This window comes from Abrus precatorius, unplaced genomic scaffold (assembly GCF_003935025.1).
Source record: "Abrus precatorius isolate BTA unplaced genomic scaffold, Abrus_2018 Scaffold7, whole genome shotgun sequence".
Lineage (NCBI taxonomy): Eukaryota > Viridiplantae > Streptophyta > Magnoliopsida > Fabales > Fabaceae > Abrus > Abrus precatorius.
This window is the reverse complement of record NW_020874417.1, coordinates 15820991-15841179: the sequence shown is the minus strand read 5'-3', so window position 1 is coordinate 15841179 and position 20189 is coordinate 15820991. Positions and strand designations below refer to the sequence as shown.

The 20189-nt window shown below is 40.3% G+C and overlaps 1 protein-coding gene across 1 annotated transcript; it reads left to right on the top strand.

Moving 5' to 3' along the window:
• Nucleotides 1–757: 757 nt before the first annotated feature.
• LOC113871541 lies at nt 758–2259 on the top strand. Its single transcript, XM_027508635.1, has 3 exons — nt 758–852; nt 1656–1796; nt 1902–2259. The coding sequence occupies exons 1-3, from the start codon at nt 758–760 to the stop codon at nt 2257–2259; spliced, it is 594 nt and encodes a 197-aa protein (XP_027364436.1).
• Nucleotides 2260–20189: the final 17930 nt, after the last annotated feature.

The following is a 20189-nucleotide window of genomic DNA, read 5'->3' as shown; positions in this document are numbered from 1 at the left end:
TGTGTGTATGAGAATGGAATATTGAAATTATTGTGTTGTGCCTATTTGATGCATGACTGAGTTGTGGCAGTAAATTTGTGAAATGTGCAATGTGAGTCTTTGTGTTTTGTGTGATAGTGTAGAGTACTCACTCTTACATTTATTTTTTAGGTGACTAAGACAATCAGTACCAAGCTTAGTGAAAGGATGGATAAAACGGCTATAGGACTTAGGAATTTTTTTTTTGAAAATTTGATGTATAAATTAAGTCCTATAACAATTATTGATTCAAATTGTAATTCAACCTTATTTTGAAATGTTTATTGAACTTATGCGTTGGGAATTTGTTTGAATGAAAAACGTTTATTATTCCTATTTTTGTAAAATTTATTTATTTCTAAAAACATAATTTAAGGTGTTACAATTTTTGTATCAAAGCAGTTCATCCAAACCGGACTGGGGTAACGGGCTGAAGCGTCCAAGCTGAGTGTTGATTTGTTTTGTTTGCCTGAATTATAAATGTTGCTATTGATCTAACGTGTTCGAGTGTGGTTTGTTACATTGTTTGCTAGCTTAGATTAGAATGGCCTGTAGAGGTAGAGGAGCTAGAATCACCAATGACCTCCTAAAGCAAATGACCTAAGTTTTGGAGGCCTTAGTGCATAACCAAGATGCGGAACTGGCTGAGTACCGAGGGTTGTTTTCCTTCACTAGGCACAATCCTCCTAAGTTTGAGGGAGGGTTTGATCCCAAAGGAGCCCAGAGGTGGTTGGCTAACATGGAGGAGATCATCCATGCTATGGGGCACAAGGAAGAATACAAGGTGAGCTATGCCACATATATGCTATGTGGGGAGGCAGAGGACTGGTGGAGGTTTGCTAATCAGACTTTGCAACAAGAGAGTAGATACATTCATTGGGAGACATTTAAGGCAAGCTTCCTGGGAATTAATTTTCCTAGGACTAGAAAAAGCAGAAGGTCAAAGGGTTCCTTGAGCTAAAACAAGGAAGGATGATAGTGGGGGACTATGCAGCAGAGTTCCAAGAGCTGATGAAGTACTGGCTTCACTATCAGCATGAGGATGGAGAGGAAGACCTGTGTGCTCAGTTGAGCATGAGCTGAGGCCAGATATCTGAGCTGCAGTCAATGTGTTCCAACTGACTAACTTGCCCACTCTGGTGAGCAAGTGTAGAATCTTTGAAGCTAATTCAAAGGGGAAGACTGTGGACACTAGAGGGAGTGGTCTAATGAGGTAGGACAAAAGAGCCCCTAGATTCTCGAAGACCCCTTAGATTCTCAAAGGGGGCGTATTCGAGCTCCAGTCAGTATCAGTCTAGAGGGACTTCATCACAGGAGAGGAGCAGTGGTAGTGGCTTTGGCTCAGGATTGGGCTTTTTCAGAGGGTTGATCCAATGCTTCAGGTGTAGAGGACCACACATAATGAGAGACTGCCCACAATCAAAGATAAATTGTAGTAACTGTAGGAAGTTGGGGCACACTGCCAATGTGTGGTGAGCTGCCAAGAGCAGTGGTAGTACAAGCACAACCCAAAGGCCTGAATCAAGAAGGAGCACGGGGCTGAAGCCGAGTATACCTAGGAGAGTCTTTGCCATGAATGGAGCAGAGGCTTCATAATCTGAGGAGCTGATTCAAGGTAAATGTATTATTAAGGGCAGATTGCTTGATGTATTGTTTGACTCAGCTGCTATGCACTCTTTTGTATATGTGAACTATGTGAAGAGTCTTGGTCTGTATGTAACAGAATTGCCATGCAATATTGTGGTGACTACCCCTACGGGTAAGCCAGTTGTGACATTGTGGGTGTGTCTAGGGTGGACTTGATCTGTTTGCCTCTCTCCCAATTGGATGTGATTTTGGGGATGGATTGCCTTACTGCCAAACCATGTGTTGCTGGATTGCAGAGAAAAGACTTTGATTTTTGGTGCGTCAATGACGAAAATTCTGAGACTTTTGAGTCATGGTGCGTGGGAGAACACGGTAAACGTTAAGGCCTTTATGGTCATGTTTTCAATAGAAGCTGAAAGTGTGGTGGAGTCAGAGTATATCTCGGTGGTGAGAGACTTCTTGGACATCCTTCCTGAAGATGTTTATGAATTGTCACCTGAGAGGGAGATCGAGTTCGTTATTGACCTTATTTCGGGAGCAAGCCCAATTTTTGTGGCACCATATAGGATGTCACTAATGGAGTTGGCAGAGGTCAAGAAGCAAGTGGAGGACTTGTTGCAGAAACGATTTGTACAATCAAGTGTATCATCATAGGGAGCGCCAATGCTATTGGTGAAGAAGAAGGATGGAAGTATGAGGATGTATGTAAATTACCGACAGTTGAATAAGGTGACGATCAAGAACAAGTATCCACATCGCAGAATCGACGATTTGATGGACCAGTTGAGAGGGACTACAATGTTTTCTAAGATTGACTTGAGATCAGGGTACCATCAGATCAGGATGAAGGATAAAGATGTACCCAAGATGATATTCAGGACACGGTATGGTCACTATGAGTATTTGGTGATGCCATTTGGAGTGACCAATGTGCTTGCTGTGTTCATGGACTACAAGAACCGGATCTTCCATGAATTTTTGGATAAATTTGTGGTGGTGTTCATTAATAACATCCTAATTTATTCAAAGACTCAAGAGGAGCATGTCGAGCACTGGAGGATTGTTTTGCAAATTTTGAGAAAGAGACAGTTGTATGCTAAATTCTCTAAGTGTGAGTTTTAGCTATCTCAGATTCAATTTCTGGGGTATGTAGTGTCAAAGGAAGGAATCATGGTGGATCCTACAAAGGTAGAAGCAGTAGCTAGATGGCTGAGGCCAAAGAATGTGACAGAAATCCATAGTTTTCTGATTTTCTAAAATAGCCTTGCCCTTGACGAAGTTGACCTGCAAGGGTAAAGAGTTTAAATGGACCAAATGGTGTGAAGCTAGTTTCCTAGAGCTAAAAATAAAGTTGATCTTAGCATTTGTGTTGGTTTTGCCTGACCCAGAGCGGAAGTGTGATGCATACTATGATGCGTGCAGGCATGGACTTGGGTGCATTTTGATGCAAGACGGGTGAGTGGTCGTCTATGTCTCGAGGCAGCTGCGCACACATGAAGTCAACTACCCTACTCATGATTTAGAGTTAGCCGTGGTGGTTTGTGCCCTTAAGGTATGGAGGCACTATCTCTATGGGGCAAGGTTTGAAATGTTCAATGATCACAAGAGTCTAAAATATTTGTTTGATAAGAGAGAATTGAATATGCGGCAAGGGAGATGGATGAAATTCCTCAAGGGTTACGATTTTACATTGTCTTACCATCCTGGTAAGGCAAATGTGGTGGCTAACACTTTGAGTCGAAAATCATTGCACGTGGCGGCAATGATGGTGAAAGAGATGGAGCTGATTGAGGAATTTTGAGACATAAATCTGGCTATGGAGGTAAGGCTGAGGAGTTTGTATATCAGAGTGATGACCATCCACAATAACTTCCTGATGTACATTTGAGATGCTCAGCAGAGATGTCTTCTTGCAAGATATGATAAAGCAGAAGAATGAGGGGAAGGACTCAGAGTTCCACTATGATGAGAACGGGGTGATTAAGTTTTGGAATTGGGTATGCATTTCCCAAGTGGATAAATTGAGATAGATGATACTTGAGGAGGCGCATAAGAGTAGGATGAGTTTCCATTTGGTGCAACCAAGATGTACCAGAACCTCTGAAAAAGCTTTTGGTGGAATGCGATGAAGAGAGATATTGCGGAATATGTGGCTAGGTGTCTAACTTACCAGAAGGCGAAGGTGGAGCACTAGCATCCATCTAAACTATTGCAACCTTTGAAGATCCCTGAGTGGAAGTGGGACAACATTTCCATGGATTTTGTTTCGGGTTTGCCGAGGACTAGGAACAACCATGATGCTATTTGGGTGATTGTGGATCGGTTGACCAAGGCTGCACACTTTCTCCTGATCAACATGAAGTATAAGTTAGAGAGATTGGTGGATTTGTATGTGAGGGAGATAGTCAGGCTGCATGGAGTGCCCACTAGTGTTGTGTCCGATAGGGACCCAATGTTTACTTCAAGGTTTTGGGAAAGCTTGTAGAGGGCGTTGGGAACTAAGTTGAAGCTTAGTTTGGCTTATCACCCACAAATCAATGGTCACACGGAGAAAACCATTCAGTCCCTAGAAGACTTGTTGAGAGCCTATGTGATTGAGCAGCAAGGGACTTGGGAGGAATGTTTGTCGTTGGTGGAGTTTACTTACAATAATAGTTATCACGCCAGTATTGGAATGACACCGTTTAAGGCCTTGTATGGGCAGAGTTGCAAAACTCCATTGCGTTGGTATGAAACTAGAGAGACGACTCTGTGTGCACCAAGTATGATCTGAAAGAAGAATGAACAGATCAAAATGATCAGAGAGAAGATGAAGGCTACACAAGATCGACAGAAGAGCTACTACGATATGAGGAGGAAGCCTTTGGAATTCCAAGTGGTTGACCATGTGTTTTTGAAGGTCTCACCTGTGACTGAAGCTGGGAGAGCTTTGAAATCTCGGAAGCTATCTTTTAAGTTCATTGGGCCATTTGAAGTGCTGAGTAGAATCGGTCCAGCAGCATACCAGATAGCGTTACCTGTGAATCTCTTGAACCTACATCTGGTGTTCCATGTGTCACAACTCAAGAAGTATGTACCAGATTCGTCTCACGTGATCAACCTTGACTCAATTCAAGTAAGAGAAGACTTGTCCTATGATGTGTACCCGGTGAGGATTGTGGATCACTGTGTTAAGCAGTTGAGGGGTAAGGAGATCTCATTGGTAAAGGTAATATGGAGCCCAAGTGATGAGGGAGATGCCACATGAAAAGTGGAGAGTAGAATGAGGGGAGAGTTGTAACGCCCCAAATTTTGTAATAATATTTTGATATATTATTATAAGTGTATATGTGGATTGCCATGTGTTTGTGTGTTTAAATAAATATATAATAATGTAGATATATGTGTATACATGTGATAAATGTGGATGTTGATTGTGCATTAAGATTGGATATGACTGGGCTAGATTGAAAATAGGCTAAGTATGTGTTGCAGGGTGTTTTCGCTGTAATGAGAAGGCCCTAGGTGAAAAGCATGAAACTTTGCCTTTTTGTTGTAGCGAGAAGGCATTAGGAGAAAAGGAGTGAAACTGTCGCATTCTCGCTGTAGTGAGATTTTGTAGAAACTACAATGCTGAATCGTCTGATGATGTTGCATGATGTGAAATGGTTGAGTGTGTGTGGAAATGACATGCTGAGGTTGATTGTGATTGTGTTTGAATAAGAGGAAAACTATGAATGGTTCAGTGATACACTGGGGGTATAGAAGATGGGGGCAGTAGAAATACCTTGGGGAAGAGAGGGTGGTAGTGACACCGATAGTGAGCGTGAGTGCATCATAGGCCACGCGTTTTTCTCCTGACTTGGCCTCTGACTACACCTTTGCCAAAGGGCTCATGACCGCACACATTATATCTGTGAGGTGGAGACTATTTGGTGACCATTCATGGTGTGAAACTGAGTAAGTCCCTGATATTGAGGGCATCAGGAATCTGTGATCACAGTATCACAGTAAGTGTGGCTAATGTGCAGTGAGCACACGTGTGCATATGAAATGATTGATGGTGCAGTGAGCACACTTGTGCTTGTTTGATGCATGACTGAGTTGTGGCAGTAAATTTGTGGAATGTGTAAGGTGAGTCTCTATGCTTGTGTGTGATAGTGTAGAGTACTCACCTTTACATTTATTTTTAAGGTGACTAACACGATCAGTACTGGGCTCAATGAAGGGATGGATGAAACTACTATAAGACTTTGGAATTTATTATGAAAATTTGATGTATTAATTAAGTCCTGTATTTATGAGATGACCTAAAAAGTTAAGGAAGAGGAAAAATGATGAAGCTCCAAAATAATATATGTAACACACCTTAATTTTTACTTTCCAAAATAATGAATTTCACAAAAATAGGGAGAATAAAATTTTTCATTCAAATAAAATCCTCATTAAAATGTTTCAAATTTAAGGAAAGGGGTTACAAAATTCATAACAAATCACTGCTATAAGATTAATTCAAATACATTAATTTCAAAATGATATCATAAGTCCTATAGTAGTTCTATCCACCCCTTCACTGAGACCGGTACTGATCGTCTGGATTACCTGAAAAATGAATATAAGGGTGAATACTCTACACTACTCATTACACAAACAAATACACAGAGTCTCACCTTACGCATATTTTACATCATTTCTAATACAATTCATATAAATATATTCATAGGCAGCATTACCACTCAATTCACTTTTTATTAAACTCCAATGCACTCACAGCACCAAATAGTTTACACACACGTAATTATCTAAAAAATATCCCGTGCACTCACTGCACCAAGCTCACTGTGGCACTGTGATCACAGATTTTTACTATGAATGGTCACCGGTTACCCTTGCCCCACAGATACCACGTGGGCAGTCATGAATCGCTCAGCAAAGGTCTAGTCAAGGAGAGAGTGTGTGGCCCGTGGTGCACCCACACTCACTGTTGGTGTCACCACCACTCTCTCTTCCCCAAGGTATTTTTACCGTCCCAATCTTCCACACCCCTAGTGTATCGCTGAACCATTCACAGCACAATATAACAACGTTAACATGCCCTATCCACACACATTTAAGCATTTAATCACAATTCACAACACAAAGCCCACAATCATTTATTTTACACGGCTCTTAGGCCCACATTTGTTTGCAATAATTATTTTCAATACACAGCACAAGTGCCCACATGTATTTACAACATAATTCATTTCAACTACACACACAATATTCACCATTGTACAAGGCTCTCAACCTACACTTATTCACATTGCACGGCACACACATTGCCCTTATTTACTCACATAATAATTTCAACATAGTTCACATTTACATTCCTCATTCATCAAGTATTGGTGTACTCACACCACACAATCAGCCATCACGGGATTTCCATATGCTATCACACCTCACAACACATAGCAAATTCCATCAAATACATATTTCCTACCTTGTATCTCAACCACATTGCAATATTCATCAAAATACATGACAATCGAACCCAAAGAGATAGGGTAAAGTCCTCCCTTACCTTGGATTGAAGACCCACACTCGAATTCAATCACGGAAGTGCTCCCTACACGGATTTTGACCTAAATACATAGAAGAACTACATGAGAATCCAAGGAAACCGAGAAACAGAAAAAGGGGATGAAAAGTGAAAACCCTAACCATTAAAACTCACCTCCAAGCATTTCCAACACGAATCCAACCTTCAATCAAGCTCCGGAATGGCTTTGGAGACAATTTAATCGGTGAAATAGGGTTATGGATCGAGAGAATTGAAGAAATTTTGCAGAGAATATGAGAAATAACCTTTCTCAAACCCTAACGCCCTTTAAATCCTTTCTGGTCGCAAGACACCCTCCCTTGCTACAGCGAAAAAATCAGACAAAACTGTACTCTGGTTTCTGCAGAATCTCGCTACAGCGAGACCCTTTCACTACAGCGAGACTGCACCCAGAAATGCACCCTAAATTGTGGTTTTGTCGCTACAACGAGACACTCTCGCTCAGCGACATGGCGACAGTTTCACGCCTTTCTCCTAGGGCCTTCTCGCTATAACGAGAATCCTCTCAGTACAGCGAGAATGCCCCAATATTACACCCTTGACCTATTTTTCAGTCCAATCAATCCAATCCAATCACATACAAACACATTATACACATCCATTTGCATCTATACACACTAGCATTCGGTGTTTATCACGCACTCAAGTGCAAACTTCAATATCCATTCACATCATACATACATACATACATATATATATATATATATATATATATATATATATATATAAATACACAACACAGAAAAGTCAACGCAAACATATTAATAATCAACTATATTACAAAATTTGGGACGTTACAATATAAGCTTAAAAGGCAAAACACTTCCATCATTTGCTTAAGGTGTGGCATGTATGTTGTTCCTGTTAAGGATACACGAGTCTTCTGAATACTCCTTTGTAGGTGTTTAAGCTGATGTAACTCTCTGAATTGTAGATTCCTCTTCCTGACGTAGGGGGTGTACCTGTAAAAGGCACTCCAATGATAAAGTCAGGTGTCGGTATAGACAGTGAATTCTATTTTTATATTTAGAAGTCAACCCCTTACCTGTCCTTCATACCTTCCTTTTATAGGTATTTTTATGGGCTAATGGGCCTTGTGAGTCAGCCCAGTTCCTAGCTTGATAATTAAGCTGATAATATTCTTGGTTTTTTTTATCTAAATAGATTTAATTGCTTATTAATTTATAATTAATGTGCCTTGAGAGGTACTCGTCCTTCGTAGGCTGAATAGGTACTCGGTTTCCTTTTTCTATAAGTAGGATCGAGTAGTGTCCTATTCAGTACACTAGCCCCCTAAGCCCAAGGAGGTAGGACGAAAGGGCTTAAATTAATTGGTGAAGTGCTCGACTTTGAAAACACATGGTCGTCAAGTAGTCGGCTTACTTCTAACGATATCTACATATCAAGTATTCAATTTTAGCAGAAAAAATGATGATGTCAGCTTCGACGAATTAGGGTTTCAAATTTTAGGGTTTCCTCATGGTTTGAGCCTTTGAAACGAAAGGTTGCATGATCTTAGTCATCAGATCTGAGAGAGATTTGACAGTTAGGGGAAGGTGTGACCCTTCGCTTGCCCAAAGCCCTGGCTTTTATAAATATGTGGTGGACCAGGCTTCAATTCACACTTTTTGCTCTAGACCAAAGAGTACCTTTTGTGCATTGCCTTTCACGCTTTTCCATAGTTATTTTCTTCAAACCGAAAGGTACACTTTGCTTCTTTCATTCCTCTCTTTTCCTGTTATCATCATGACTATTTCAATTGTGTGGGAAGACTCCTTGTCGGATCATGTGAGGCTGACTACTACTACCGAGGGTGGGGACCTTGTGAATGGTAGAAGGTTTGAAGAAGTTTCTTCACAACCGAATAAGGATAGTTCTAAGGTTAATATTGGGGAGGATGAAGACAATGCCAAACTGTCCCGTGCAGGTACTGAGTCTGATGAACCTCTTCCGGATGCGAGCCCCCCACGAGAGAGACCTGTTTTCTCCCTATGTTTGATACCTGGATATGAATGAGTGCATGGTGAGATGACCGCCTACTTTTCTCACTTTTAAAGGAGTGAATACCTTCAATCTTTTGTAGATAACTTTGACATATCCTTGTGGGAGGGTTCAAATCTGCATCCTATAACAATAAACACCTGTCGGGGGGACAGATCCGACAACCCAGACTTTGTATTTTTCGGGGAAGGTGTTGAAATGGTTAACACCTTCTACGTGTATAAGTATACATTTAGGGAGTTAGGTATTAGACTCCCTTTTGACGACTTCCAAATGGGAGTTTTAAGGGTTTTGAACGTTGTACCTACTCAACTGCATCCGAATGGGTGGGCAGTCATGCAAGCGTTCATGATCCTTTATAAATTTCATTATATAGAACTTAGTGTAGGCTTATTTCTTTATTTTTTTTGTACTTGTCTGTTTGATAAGGTGAGATGGGTGTTTTTAATAAGGCAGGCCGAGTTTTCCCTATTCAAACCTTACACTTCGTCTTTTAAGGGTTTCAAAATCGGTTACTTTAAGGTAACCGTGAACCCTATAAGTAAGAAATATTTTTTTGATAAAGAAAATCGACCCCTCTTTCCTTTCCACTGGACTCGGGTACCTCGTCGGTATGACTTTTATCCCGAGGAAATGTTATCGGCTAAGGAGTTGTCGGCTCTGGAGTATATAAAGACTCTGTCTAGGGAGCTCCATGCCCATTCCTTTGTTCTGTTGTTGAAGTTCCCCCAACCTCGGTTGGATATGGATGGTATGTTTCATATTTTTGTTTTTGTTTTCTTTGAGCACTGGTTTATATTGCTTCGACTTGTTTGCATTGTAGGGATAATGGCACAAAGAGGAGCTGGTTTGGGTTACCAGCATGGTCTCAAGCTGAAAGCTCACCGACACCCAGTAATAGATCAGTTGCCAAGTGTGGCTGAAGCCCGCTCCCCTCCTCAGGATCCTGCCCTTGCCGAAGGTCGATCAAAGAAAAGAAAAGACAAAGGCAAGGAGAAGGAGTCAGAGAAAGAAAAAAGACCCAAGCATGCTCGTGAGGCTGGGTAGAGTGGTCGGGGGAGTTCCTCTGCTCACACCATTGTGCCTCTTGATACCATATCTGAATCCTTCTTTGTTGAAGGTTTTTGGGTTAACCGAATGGTATGTTCGGATTCCATATCAGAGTCGGGACGAGTCCTTATAAATAAGCAGAACCACAAGACTCGCTGGCAATGGTATTGCGAATTCCAAGCTCGGGCCATGGCAATGGTACGCAACTTTGCTTTGGAACCCTTACAAGAGATGGAAAGAGTCCAAAGCCGACTCTCCTCCTCCGAACAGGCGCTTGCACAGAGTGAAGAGTTGCGGTCAAACTTGGCCGAGACCAATAAGTCATTGGAGGGAGAAGTTGTTCAACTGAAAGAGCACTTCTATATTATGGGGAATTAGCTGCATGCCACCGAGGAGGCGCTGGAAGCTAAAAACTTGGAGCTTAAGGCCAAGAGTTTGGAGTTGGAGGCTAAAGGCTTGGAATTGGACAAGGAGAAGCAAAAGTCTGAAACCGAGCTGAAGGCTTTGACCAACGAGAGTAATATTAAAATCGTTGCAGAACACGAGGCCGGTTTCAATCATGTCGTCCACCAAGCTGTTGAGTTCTGCTAGATCCCCTTAGGCGAAATTTTGATCTAACTAGGGACGTTTTTGGTGGGAAGTTCCTACCATATGACGAAGTTGATGAGGAGGTGGAACCCGATGCCTTGGCACCAAGCCAACTCTTGGACCCCGTTAAAGAGGACGCCCCGACCCATCTGGACACTGAAGGGGGGATGTAGGTTTTTGTTCTTTCTTTTTTGTAAATAGGAGGTTGATAGTGCCTAATTTTTTGTAATGCTTATTGGCCTTGTCAAATGAGAATATACAATTTGGTTTTCCTTTCTCATTCTTATGATATTCCTTAATCATTTTCCAATTCATTGAAGTGTAAACCGAATGGGGTGCTTGTTCTGATAGTTTCTAATTAGCACTTGCAATCAACCGAGATATGTAGTAGTGAAAAGGAGTGAATAATAAATAACTGCACCTTAATCGAGTAGGGGTACTTGGGTGAGAATTTTCATAGAATTCGTCCTTGACCGAGTAGGAGTACTCGGGAGGGAATTTTTAGATAATAAATTCAACCTTGACCGAGTAGGGACACTCGGGAGGGAATTTTAAATAGATTCATCCTTGGCCGAGTAGGGGTACTCAGGAGGAAATTTTTAGATAATAAATTCAACCTTGACCAAGTAGGGACACTCAGGAGGGAATTTTAAATAGATTCATTCTTGGCCGAGTAGGGGGTACTCAGGAGGAAATTTTAGATAATAAATTTAACCTTGACCAAGTAGGGACACTCGGGAGGGAATTTAAATAATTCATCCATCCTTGGCCAAGAAGAAATACTTGGGAGGAAATTTTAATGATAAATTCAACCTTGACTGAGTGAGGTACTTGGGAGGGAGTGTAGTTTATTTATTCAACCTTGGCCGAGTGGGGTACCCGGGAGGGAATGTGTATTTATTCAACCTTGGCTGAGTGGGGTACTTGGGAGGGAATTATAAAATGTACCCTTGCTAAGAAAAAGACGAATGATATCTAAAGTCCGTAGAAAGATCATTTTATTAATAGGGTGCCTCATTAAAAACCTTCCCAGGAAAACCTCTTTTCACGTTTTTTTAAGAGGACAAAACCTGAGTGAGGAAAAGAGTGCACCAATGAGTACATTACATGTGCTTTAACTGAAATAATGCTTTAAATGTGTAACATTCCAGGTCCTCGGTATTTCCTTCCCGTGCAGCATTTCAAGCTTGTATGAGCCATTGTCGAGTTGCGCTGTTATCCAAAAAGGGTCTGTCCCAATTAGCAGCGAGTTTTCCTTCTCTTCGGTCTCGATGTGCTTCCCCTGTTGCCCTCTATACCAAGTCATCAACATGAAATTGTCTTGGATTTATTTTTGAGTTGTACTTTCTAGCCATTATTCTTTGACTGGCCTCGGCCATAATTGTTGCTTGGCCACATATCTCATCTAATAAGTCTAGGTTGACGGCCAGGGATTCGCCATTAGTTTGTTCCTCGAATGTTGCCTTCAAAATGATGGTTCTCCTATTTCAATTGGCACCATGGCATCAGTACCGTAGGTTAGCCGGAAAGGTGTTTCTTTTGTATTTGTCTGAGGGGTACATCTATAGGCCCATAAGACTTCTACTAATTTCTCTGCCCATTCTTCTTTTGCCTACCCCAACCTTCTTTCTAACTTATGCAGGATGACCTTATTTGCAACCTCAGCTTGATCGTTGGACTGAGGGTGCTCGACAAATGTGACCCTGTGTTTAATTTGTAATCCCTCCAGAAACTCGTTGAAGCGTCAATTTGTGAACTGTAGCCCATTATCTGTGATGAAGGTGTATAGAATGCCGAAACGTGTGATTATATTTTTCCAAGTGAACTTCTGGACATTTTTCATCGTGATGGTGGGAAGCGGTTCTGCTTGAATCCACTTAGTAAAGTAATCAATGGCGATTATCAGAAACTTACATTGTCCTTTTGCCAAAGGAAAAGGCCCGAGAAGATCCATTCCCCAGATGGCAAAGGGCCAAGGAGAGTTAATGGGGTGGAGTTTGTCAGCATGTTGACGTATATATGGACCATGTTGTTGACAGGGGATGCACTGTCTGACAAAGGTGTCACAGTCCTTGGATAACGTCAACCAAAAGTACCCAGCCCTCAGGATTTTGGTCGCCATTGTTCATCCACCTGAATGGGTATCGCAAATTCCTTCGTGAACTTCTCTCATGACATAGTTGGCCTGATCGTCATCAAGATATTTCAACATAGGAGTTGAAATTACCCTCCTGTATAGTTCTTTGCCGAGGAGGTGTATTTTGCCTCCTGCATTCTAACTTTTTTGGCTAGTGTAGGATCACTCGGTAAGCTACCACTAGTGAGGTATTGGGTAATCGGGGTCATCCAATTGTCCAGCATGTTTTCAATCACCATGCATTCTGATGTGGAGATACTGGGCTTGTGAATTGCTTGATGAATCATACTTTGCAACTGTCCTAGCTTCCTTTGACTGGCCAGCTTAGCTAGTTTGTCGGCCTGCTTATTCATTATTGTTGGCGTATACCGGACACATACTTCATCGAATTCACCTTCAGTTTTCTTGAACTCCTGATAATACTGTATCATAATTGAGTCCTTTACTTGATAATTATCGTTGACCTGTTCAGCCACGACCTTTGAATCACTCCAACAAGTGATTCGTTTAACTCTAATTTCTTTCACCAACTTGAGGCCGGCCAGCAGTGCCTCATACTCAGATTGATTGTTGGACGCTTTAAACCCAAACTGAATAGATTGTTCTATCATCACAGTGTTCAATCCTTCTAAAGTAATCCCTGCCCACAGCCTTGTCAGTTTGATGATCCGTCTACATGCAGATTCCACATATAAATGCTAGTTTGTTTCTGAGTAGTGAATTCGTTGACAAAATCAACCAGTGTTTGAGCTTTAAGAGGCCCTCGACCTTCAAAGCAGATATCAAACTGGGATAGCTCGATTGCCCATGTCACAAAACGACCAACTAATTTAGGTTTTCTCAAGATTTTGGCAATTGGACAGTCGGTACATACTACAATTTGATGGCTTTGAAAATAATGCCTCAACCGACGGGCTGTGTGAACTAGTGCTAGTACTGCCTTCTCCATTAACTGGTACCGGGTTTCGACGTTTTGGAGTGCTCGGCTGATGAAATATACCGACACTGGTTCAGGTGTTTCGTGTAATAGCACTGAGCTAATGGCAATTTCTGATACAGCCAAGTAAATAATCATGTCTTGTCCTGGTATTGGCTTTGTTAAAATAGGAGGGGCCGCTAATGTGTTTTTATATTGAAGAAAAACGTCTTCACACTTGTCCGTCCATGTGAATTTTTGTGATTTTCTGAGCAGATTCATGAAAGGTCGAGACCTTTTCGCCATTGTAGGCAAGAATCTAGCGAGGGTGACAATTCAGCCAGCTAATCGCTATACCTCTTTTACATTCCGAGGGCTCGTCATATTGATGATGGCTCGGCACTTGTCGGGGTTTGCTTGGATCCCCCTTTCAAAAAGCATGAATCCCAGAAATTTTCCCCCTACTACTCCAAAGGTGCATTTCTCTAGGTTGAACCTCATTCCATGTCGTCTTGCTTCACCGAATACTTCTTTTAAATGGGCGACATGTTCATTAACCGAGATCAACTTAACCACCATATCGTCAACGTAAACTTCCATGCACTTACCGATATGTTTATCAAAGATTTTAGCCATAAGTCTCTGATATGTTGCCCCAGCATTTTTAAGGCCGAATGACATTACTTTGTAATAGAAATTTACTAAATCTGTGATAAACGTCATCTTCTCCTCATCTGGGGGATACATCCAGATCTGGTTATAGCCTGAGTACGCATCCAAGAAACTTAATAACTTGTGGCCAGCAGCACCGTCGACTAATGTGTCGATGTTAGGGAGTGGGTAGGCATCTTTGGGACATGCCTTATTCAGATCAGTGAAGTCTGTGCACATTTTCCATTTTCCATTGGCCTTTTTTACCATTACTACATTAGCCATCCAGGTGGAGTATTGCACTTCTCGAATAAATCCGGCTTGTAATAACTTACTAGTCTCCTCTTTCGCTGCTCGTGCTCTATCACCACCAATTTTTCTCTTTTTCTGCGCCACTAGTTTCACTCCCTTGTAAACTGACAAATGATGACACAAAAATCCAGGTCTATTCCCAGCATATCGAAGGCCGACCAGGCAAATAAGTCTGCATTTCTTATCAACACATTCTGAAGATTTAGCTGGTCTTCCTTAAACAAACCAGTTCCCAAATAGGTAACCTGCTTGGGCTTCTTTCCTAGCTGGAAAGGTTGCTTGTTTTCATTGGGCTCAACCCGACATCCCTCATCTATTCTTGGATCTAGTTCAATGTCTAGATCCGCTCTTGACCGAGGGGATACTATGTTAACATCTCGTCTGCGTTCCTGAAATGGCTTTACACTTAGGCTTGCAAAATAACATTCCTTGGCCATCTTTTGATCAGCATGAACGGTAACAATTCAGCCTTTTTCAGATGGGAATTTCATAGCCAAGTGAGGAGTAGACACTATGGCCCTCAATTATTGAGCAATGATTGACTGAGTAGTATATTGTACGAAGTGTTTGCATGTACCACCAGATAAGTGACCTTGATGCATTTTCCTTCGTTTTCTGATCCGAACAGGGTGTAAAGATCAATACAGCCATGTGTCTCAACTTGTTATCCCAAAAATCTGACTAGTGGCTCATGATACTCGTTCAACTCTTCCTCTGGTAACCCTAGTTGTTTGAATGTATTCTAGTACATATGTTAGTCGAGCTCCCTTGGTCAATTAGGGTTTTTTGGACTGTGCAGTTAAGGATATCGACACTTATAACCATGGGATCATCTTGAACTGGATCCACTCCTTGGAAATCTTCATCAGTGAATGTAATGGGAGGGATTCGGATTCTGCTGCCTAATAATATGTTATTCACAGAGTGAACTTGTCTCATATGCCTCTTCCTAGCTGAGTTAGTCGATCCTCCTCCAGCAAACCCACTAGCTATGGCATTGTTAATCCTCTTGGGATATTTTTCACGCTCATCATATCGCTTGACGGGAGGTTCTCTTGACCGGCTACATTGTCGTTCAGGCTTATTGTCATTGTATCTTCTTGGTGGGTTAGGGTAACGGTCTCTACCTTTTTCAGAATGACCGAGGGGTTTTGTTTGTACAAAACCCTTCAATTGCCCTTTTGTAATCAAATCCTCGATGCAGTCCTTCAGGGCCGTGCACTCCTCGGTGGTGTACCCTCTATTTCTATGATATTGGCAAGACTTGGACTTGTCTACCCGAGGGGGGTGTTGGCATGCCTAGGCATGGTCAGTATCTCTGTTGCCAGAGCTTGGTCAAGCACCCTAGATCGATTGGTATTGAGGGTTGTATGAGAAGGATACTTAGGTCCTCTAGGTGGTCTTTCAGCATCACTGCTTCGATCCTTATTTTCTTGCCTAGGCTTGAAAGCTTCTCTTTTGTCTGCTTCTTTTGAGTTAGATCCTTATTCCAATCACACCTAATTTCGATATTCGGCCAATTCTTCCGTTTGCATGTACTTAGCAGCTCGACTTCTCAGTTCATCTAAATCCACAGGTGGCTTTTTGCAAATACTATTAACAAAAGGGCCTGGTTTCAGGGTTGTAGTGAGATGGTGCATAGCCACTGCCAGCTCCAAATTGTGGATTGACAATGCAACTTTGCCAAAGCGCTCCATGAACGCTCTTAGTGTTTCTCTTTTCTCTTGACGGATGTTGACAAGTGCCAGGGACGTTAGAGGGTGGGGACAGCTTGCAGCAAACTGTAGGTTGAATCGTCTGGTCAGGGTTGCAAATGAATCAATGGACGAGGGGGGATAACCTGGTAAACCATTTAAGTGCTGGTCCCTTAAGGGAAGTGGGAAATATCCTGCATAACAAGGCGTCATTTTCTATATATAGGCCGACTTGAGTTGTGAAAATATCCAACTGTTCTCCTGGGATAGGCTGAATAAAAGGGCTCTAACTCGAGACATCGTCTCGTTCAGTAAGGGTTCCAATTTGTGGAGTTCCCTTTGGTTTTTCTTGCAGTGCCGAGGGCTCTCCCTGCTCTTGAGCGAAAGGGGTAGTCTGAGAGGGTATATGGGTTTTAATTTCCTCCCTCAAGTTACCGTTCTTCCTCCTTAAGGTCGACATCTCAAGAGCATCTCTTTCTCTAGCCTGTTGCATTTCCCTCATCTTGGCCTGGAGCTATCTTATTACAGAAAAAAGGCTTTCATCTCTGATGATGGGTTTTTCCTTGAGGTGTTTAAAAGATTTGTCACAAATACTCATCAAAATTTAAACAAATTAATGTAGTACTAGGGTTACCCTAGATTGTCTCCCGTGAACATTGGCTATTAATATTCATTAAACACGTTGAAGGTATTAATTGAACAAGCAATTAAATTGGGGGTTTTGTGATTTCAATTCAAAACAAAGAGTAACAATCAAACGAGTTGAATTAATTCAAACAATAGAAAGCAACAATCCTTAGTTCATCCACAAAGATTCTATCCTCATTCCACTCAAGATTTAACATTCATCCTTTCTCCCATGAATTAGGTTAATTTAACAAGCGAAAATCAACCTTATGTTCCCAACGAAATTACGCAATTTGTTAGGCTCTAATCTCTCATCCCAAAGTTACGCAACCTTAGGATTAAATCTAGGATTAAGCAATCCCTAATTTAGAATCTCCTTAAACGAATTAAGGTTAATTAAGCAATATCCCCCTCATTCACCATTAATTCAATTCAAGAGACAAGGAAGAAGTAATTCATAAGAAGAAAGGAATTATATTATCATTAAAAACAAGGAACTCAAGAATCAATGTGAACTTACTAAGGATTACACAAAATGTAGTCCTCCATGGAAATGGGGGTCAAAAACGCAGTTGGGAAATGCAGAAAATTCATTAACATTAATGTAAAAGCAAGAGAAATGAGAAACTAAACCCTAGGTTGGACCCTTGGTTGTCACCCAAGGTTGCCCTAAGCTCTGGAAAACGTCCTAAATTTAGTAAAGAAGAGAAAAGGTTCAAAAAGTGTAAGAACTCTCTGCCCTAAGGCAAAAATCTATTTATACTAAAGCTGACGCCCTCCAAAGTAATTACTTTCATTCTTTCATAGTAAACATGCACAAGTTTAGTGGATTCTGGGTTGTTGTAGTTGTCACTTTAAGCTTTGAAAGTGATCACTTTGGTCCCTTTGCTGGAAGTGGCTTGTTGTAATTGTCATTATCAATCTTGAAAGTAGTTACTTTCACCTCAAATTCCTCAAAATCCAATAATTCTTCAAAATAAGCTTGGGAATTCCTGCCACAATATTCAAATGATCCAAACATGTAAAATAAACTATCTAAATCAATGTAAATTAACCAAAACTAAGAAACCTATATTATTTAGCCTAATTGGAATATTTATCTTATTTACACTATCTAAGTCTATTCTTTTCTATAAAAAGTAATAAATGATGTATAAAAATTTAGTAAAATATGGATTCATCAATCTCCCCCTCTTTCTGCTAAAACCTCAGGGATCGATTGATTGAGTGTCACATTTTCTTGTTGACGAGAAGTTCCTCCTTGATAATTCTGTCCCTCCTACTGGCTTCTTGTGAGTACCATGATTTCTTTTTTTAAAATTCGAGGCAATGCAGGCGCCACGGTGGGCGCCAAAATCTACAATTCAAAGAGTTGCGTAAGCTTAAACACCTATAGAGGAGTATCTAGAAGACTCGTGTATCCTTAACAGGAACATATGTCTATAATGGAAATGATTGTAAAAATGTATTGTCTGCTAAATAATTTACTGTAGTTCCTCTTTAAAGAAAGCAAGCAAAACAAAATTTGCATCATAGGGAAAGGTTGAAACCATTGCAAGATCTGGACCTAAAGGGAAAGGGGAAAAGTATTGGATTTGCACCAAACGGAAAAGGCAAGAAGTTTGTTGGATATGCACATACAACTACTAGATTTACACTTGCACATACTTCATCAACTCTATCTGCAACTTAAGCCATTGAACTGTAGTTTCACCTACTTCAACAATGAGTGCATCATTGCCTACTAATTCTTCTCAACAAACCACTATTGCTACACCACTGCCTTTTACAAGTATTGGTTTTCTCCTTCAACCTAGGAACTCTAAGATCAAACTCTCTCCCAATTGATTAAACAAAAAACACAACTTCAGAATTTGTGGATGCAACACTTTTAAGTCTTTTTTTTTCTAGTACCTTTGTATGTGTACAAAGGATCTTTTGGAAAGGGCAATGATACGAACCATTTATTTTTTGCCATACTTTTTAGATGACATTTGTGTGTTATTATACAAGTTGTCATCATATCTTAATATTACAAGAGAAATTTTGTCATTTCAATAGAATTAATATTTGTTTAGTTATAATAATTACAGTGTATATATACTTGATTTATTTAATTGTAATAATTTTTGCTTCCAATTTAATCAATTTGCTATTTAAGTCAAAAGATCTTATTTTATAACACAGTAACATATATTTTATCCTTGAAAAATCAACTATTACATAGCTATTTTGTCCCACAATTGTACATTTGATTCTTGTTCACATACATACATTCATTGTCTGACTCTACTCTACCCATCATTAAATTAACTTTATGTCAACTACATGCTTCAAACTCTATAAATTTTGCAAAGCAAAAACTTAGTACCACCATTACTGTCATACACCATGATAACATTACTATCATCTTGTGCTTGCATACTTATTTTTATAATGCTATTTTGTTACTTTTTAATTGTCTTCATTACATGATAAAATTTGGCTCATCTAACCACTAAAAAAGCTATAACTCTATTTTTCCTAACAAACCAAATAATTGATTACTGTAAACTATCACAAACTAAAATAGAATAAGATGATAAAATATTCTATTATCACAAATAACTTACTCAAAAAGTTTGGACATCAACAAAATATTCTATTTGAATTTTGAGGAGACTACGATGTGTAAATCTTCATCTAACTCCCACAATCACATAATGACACTCTATTCCCCCTCTTGCAAGTATAAACTCTTATAGTTTACTCTATTCTTTGCTCTGCAATTGACTTCTCATTACAAACTAAAATATAGAGATGGAGGCAGATGAAAGATGTATTCTAAAGTTCCATCATAACCACCTTCAAGTTATAGTAACATTTAAATTGTATCATCCAATAATAACTTAACATCTAACCTCTTACAAATGCAAGTTAGAGCATATTAGTCACTTAGGATAAAAGTTCATGTTATCATAACTCGAAGTAACTATTGAGACCAAATCAAAAATTAAATTTCATATAGGAATTAATTTACAAACT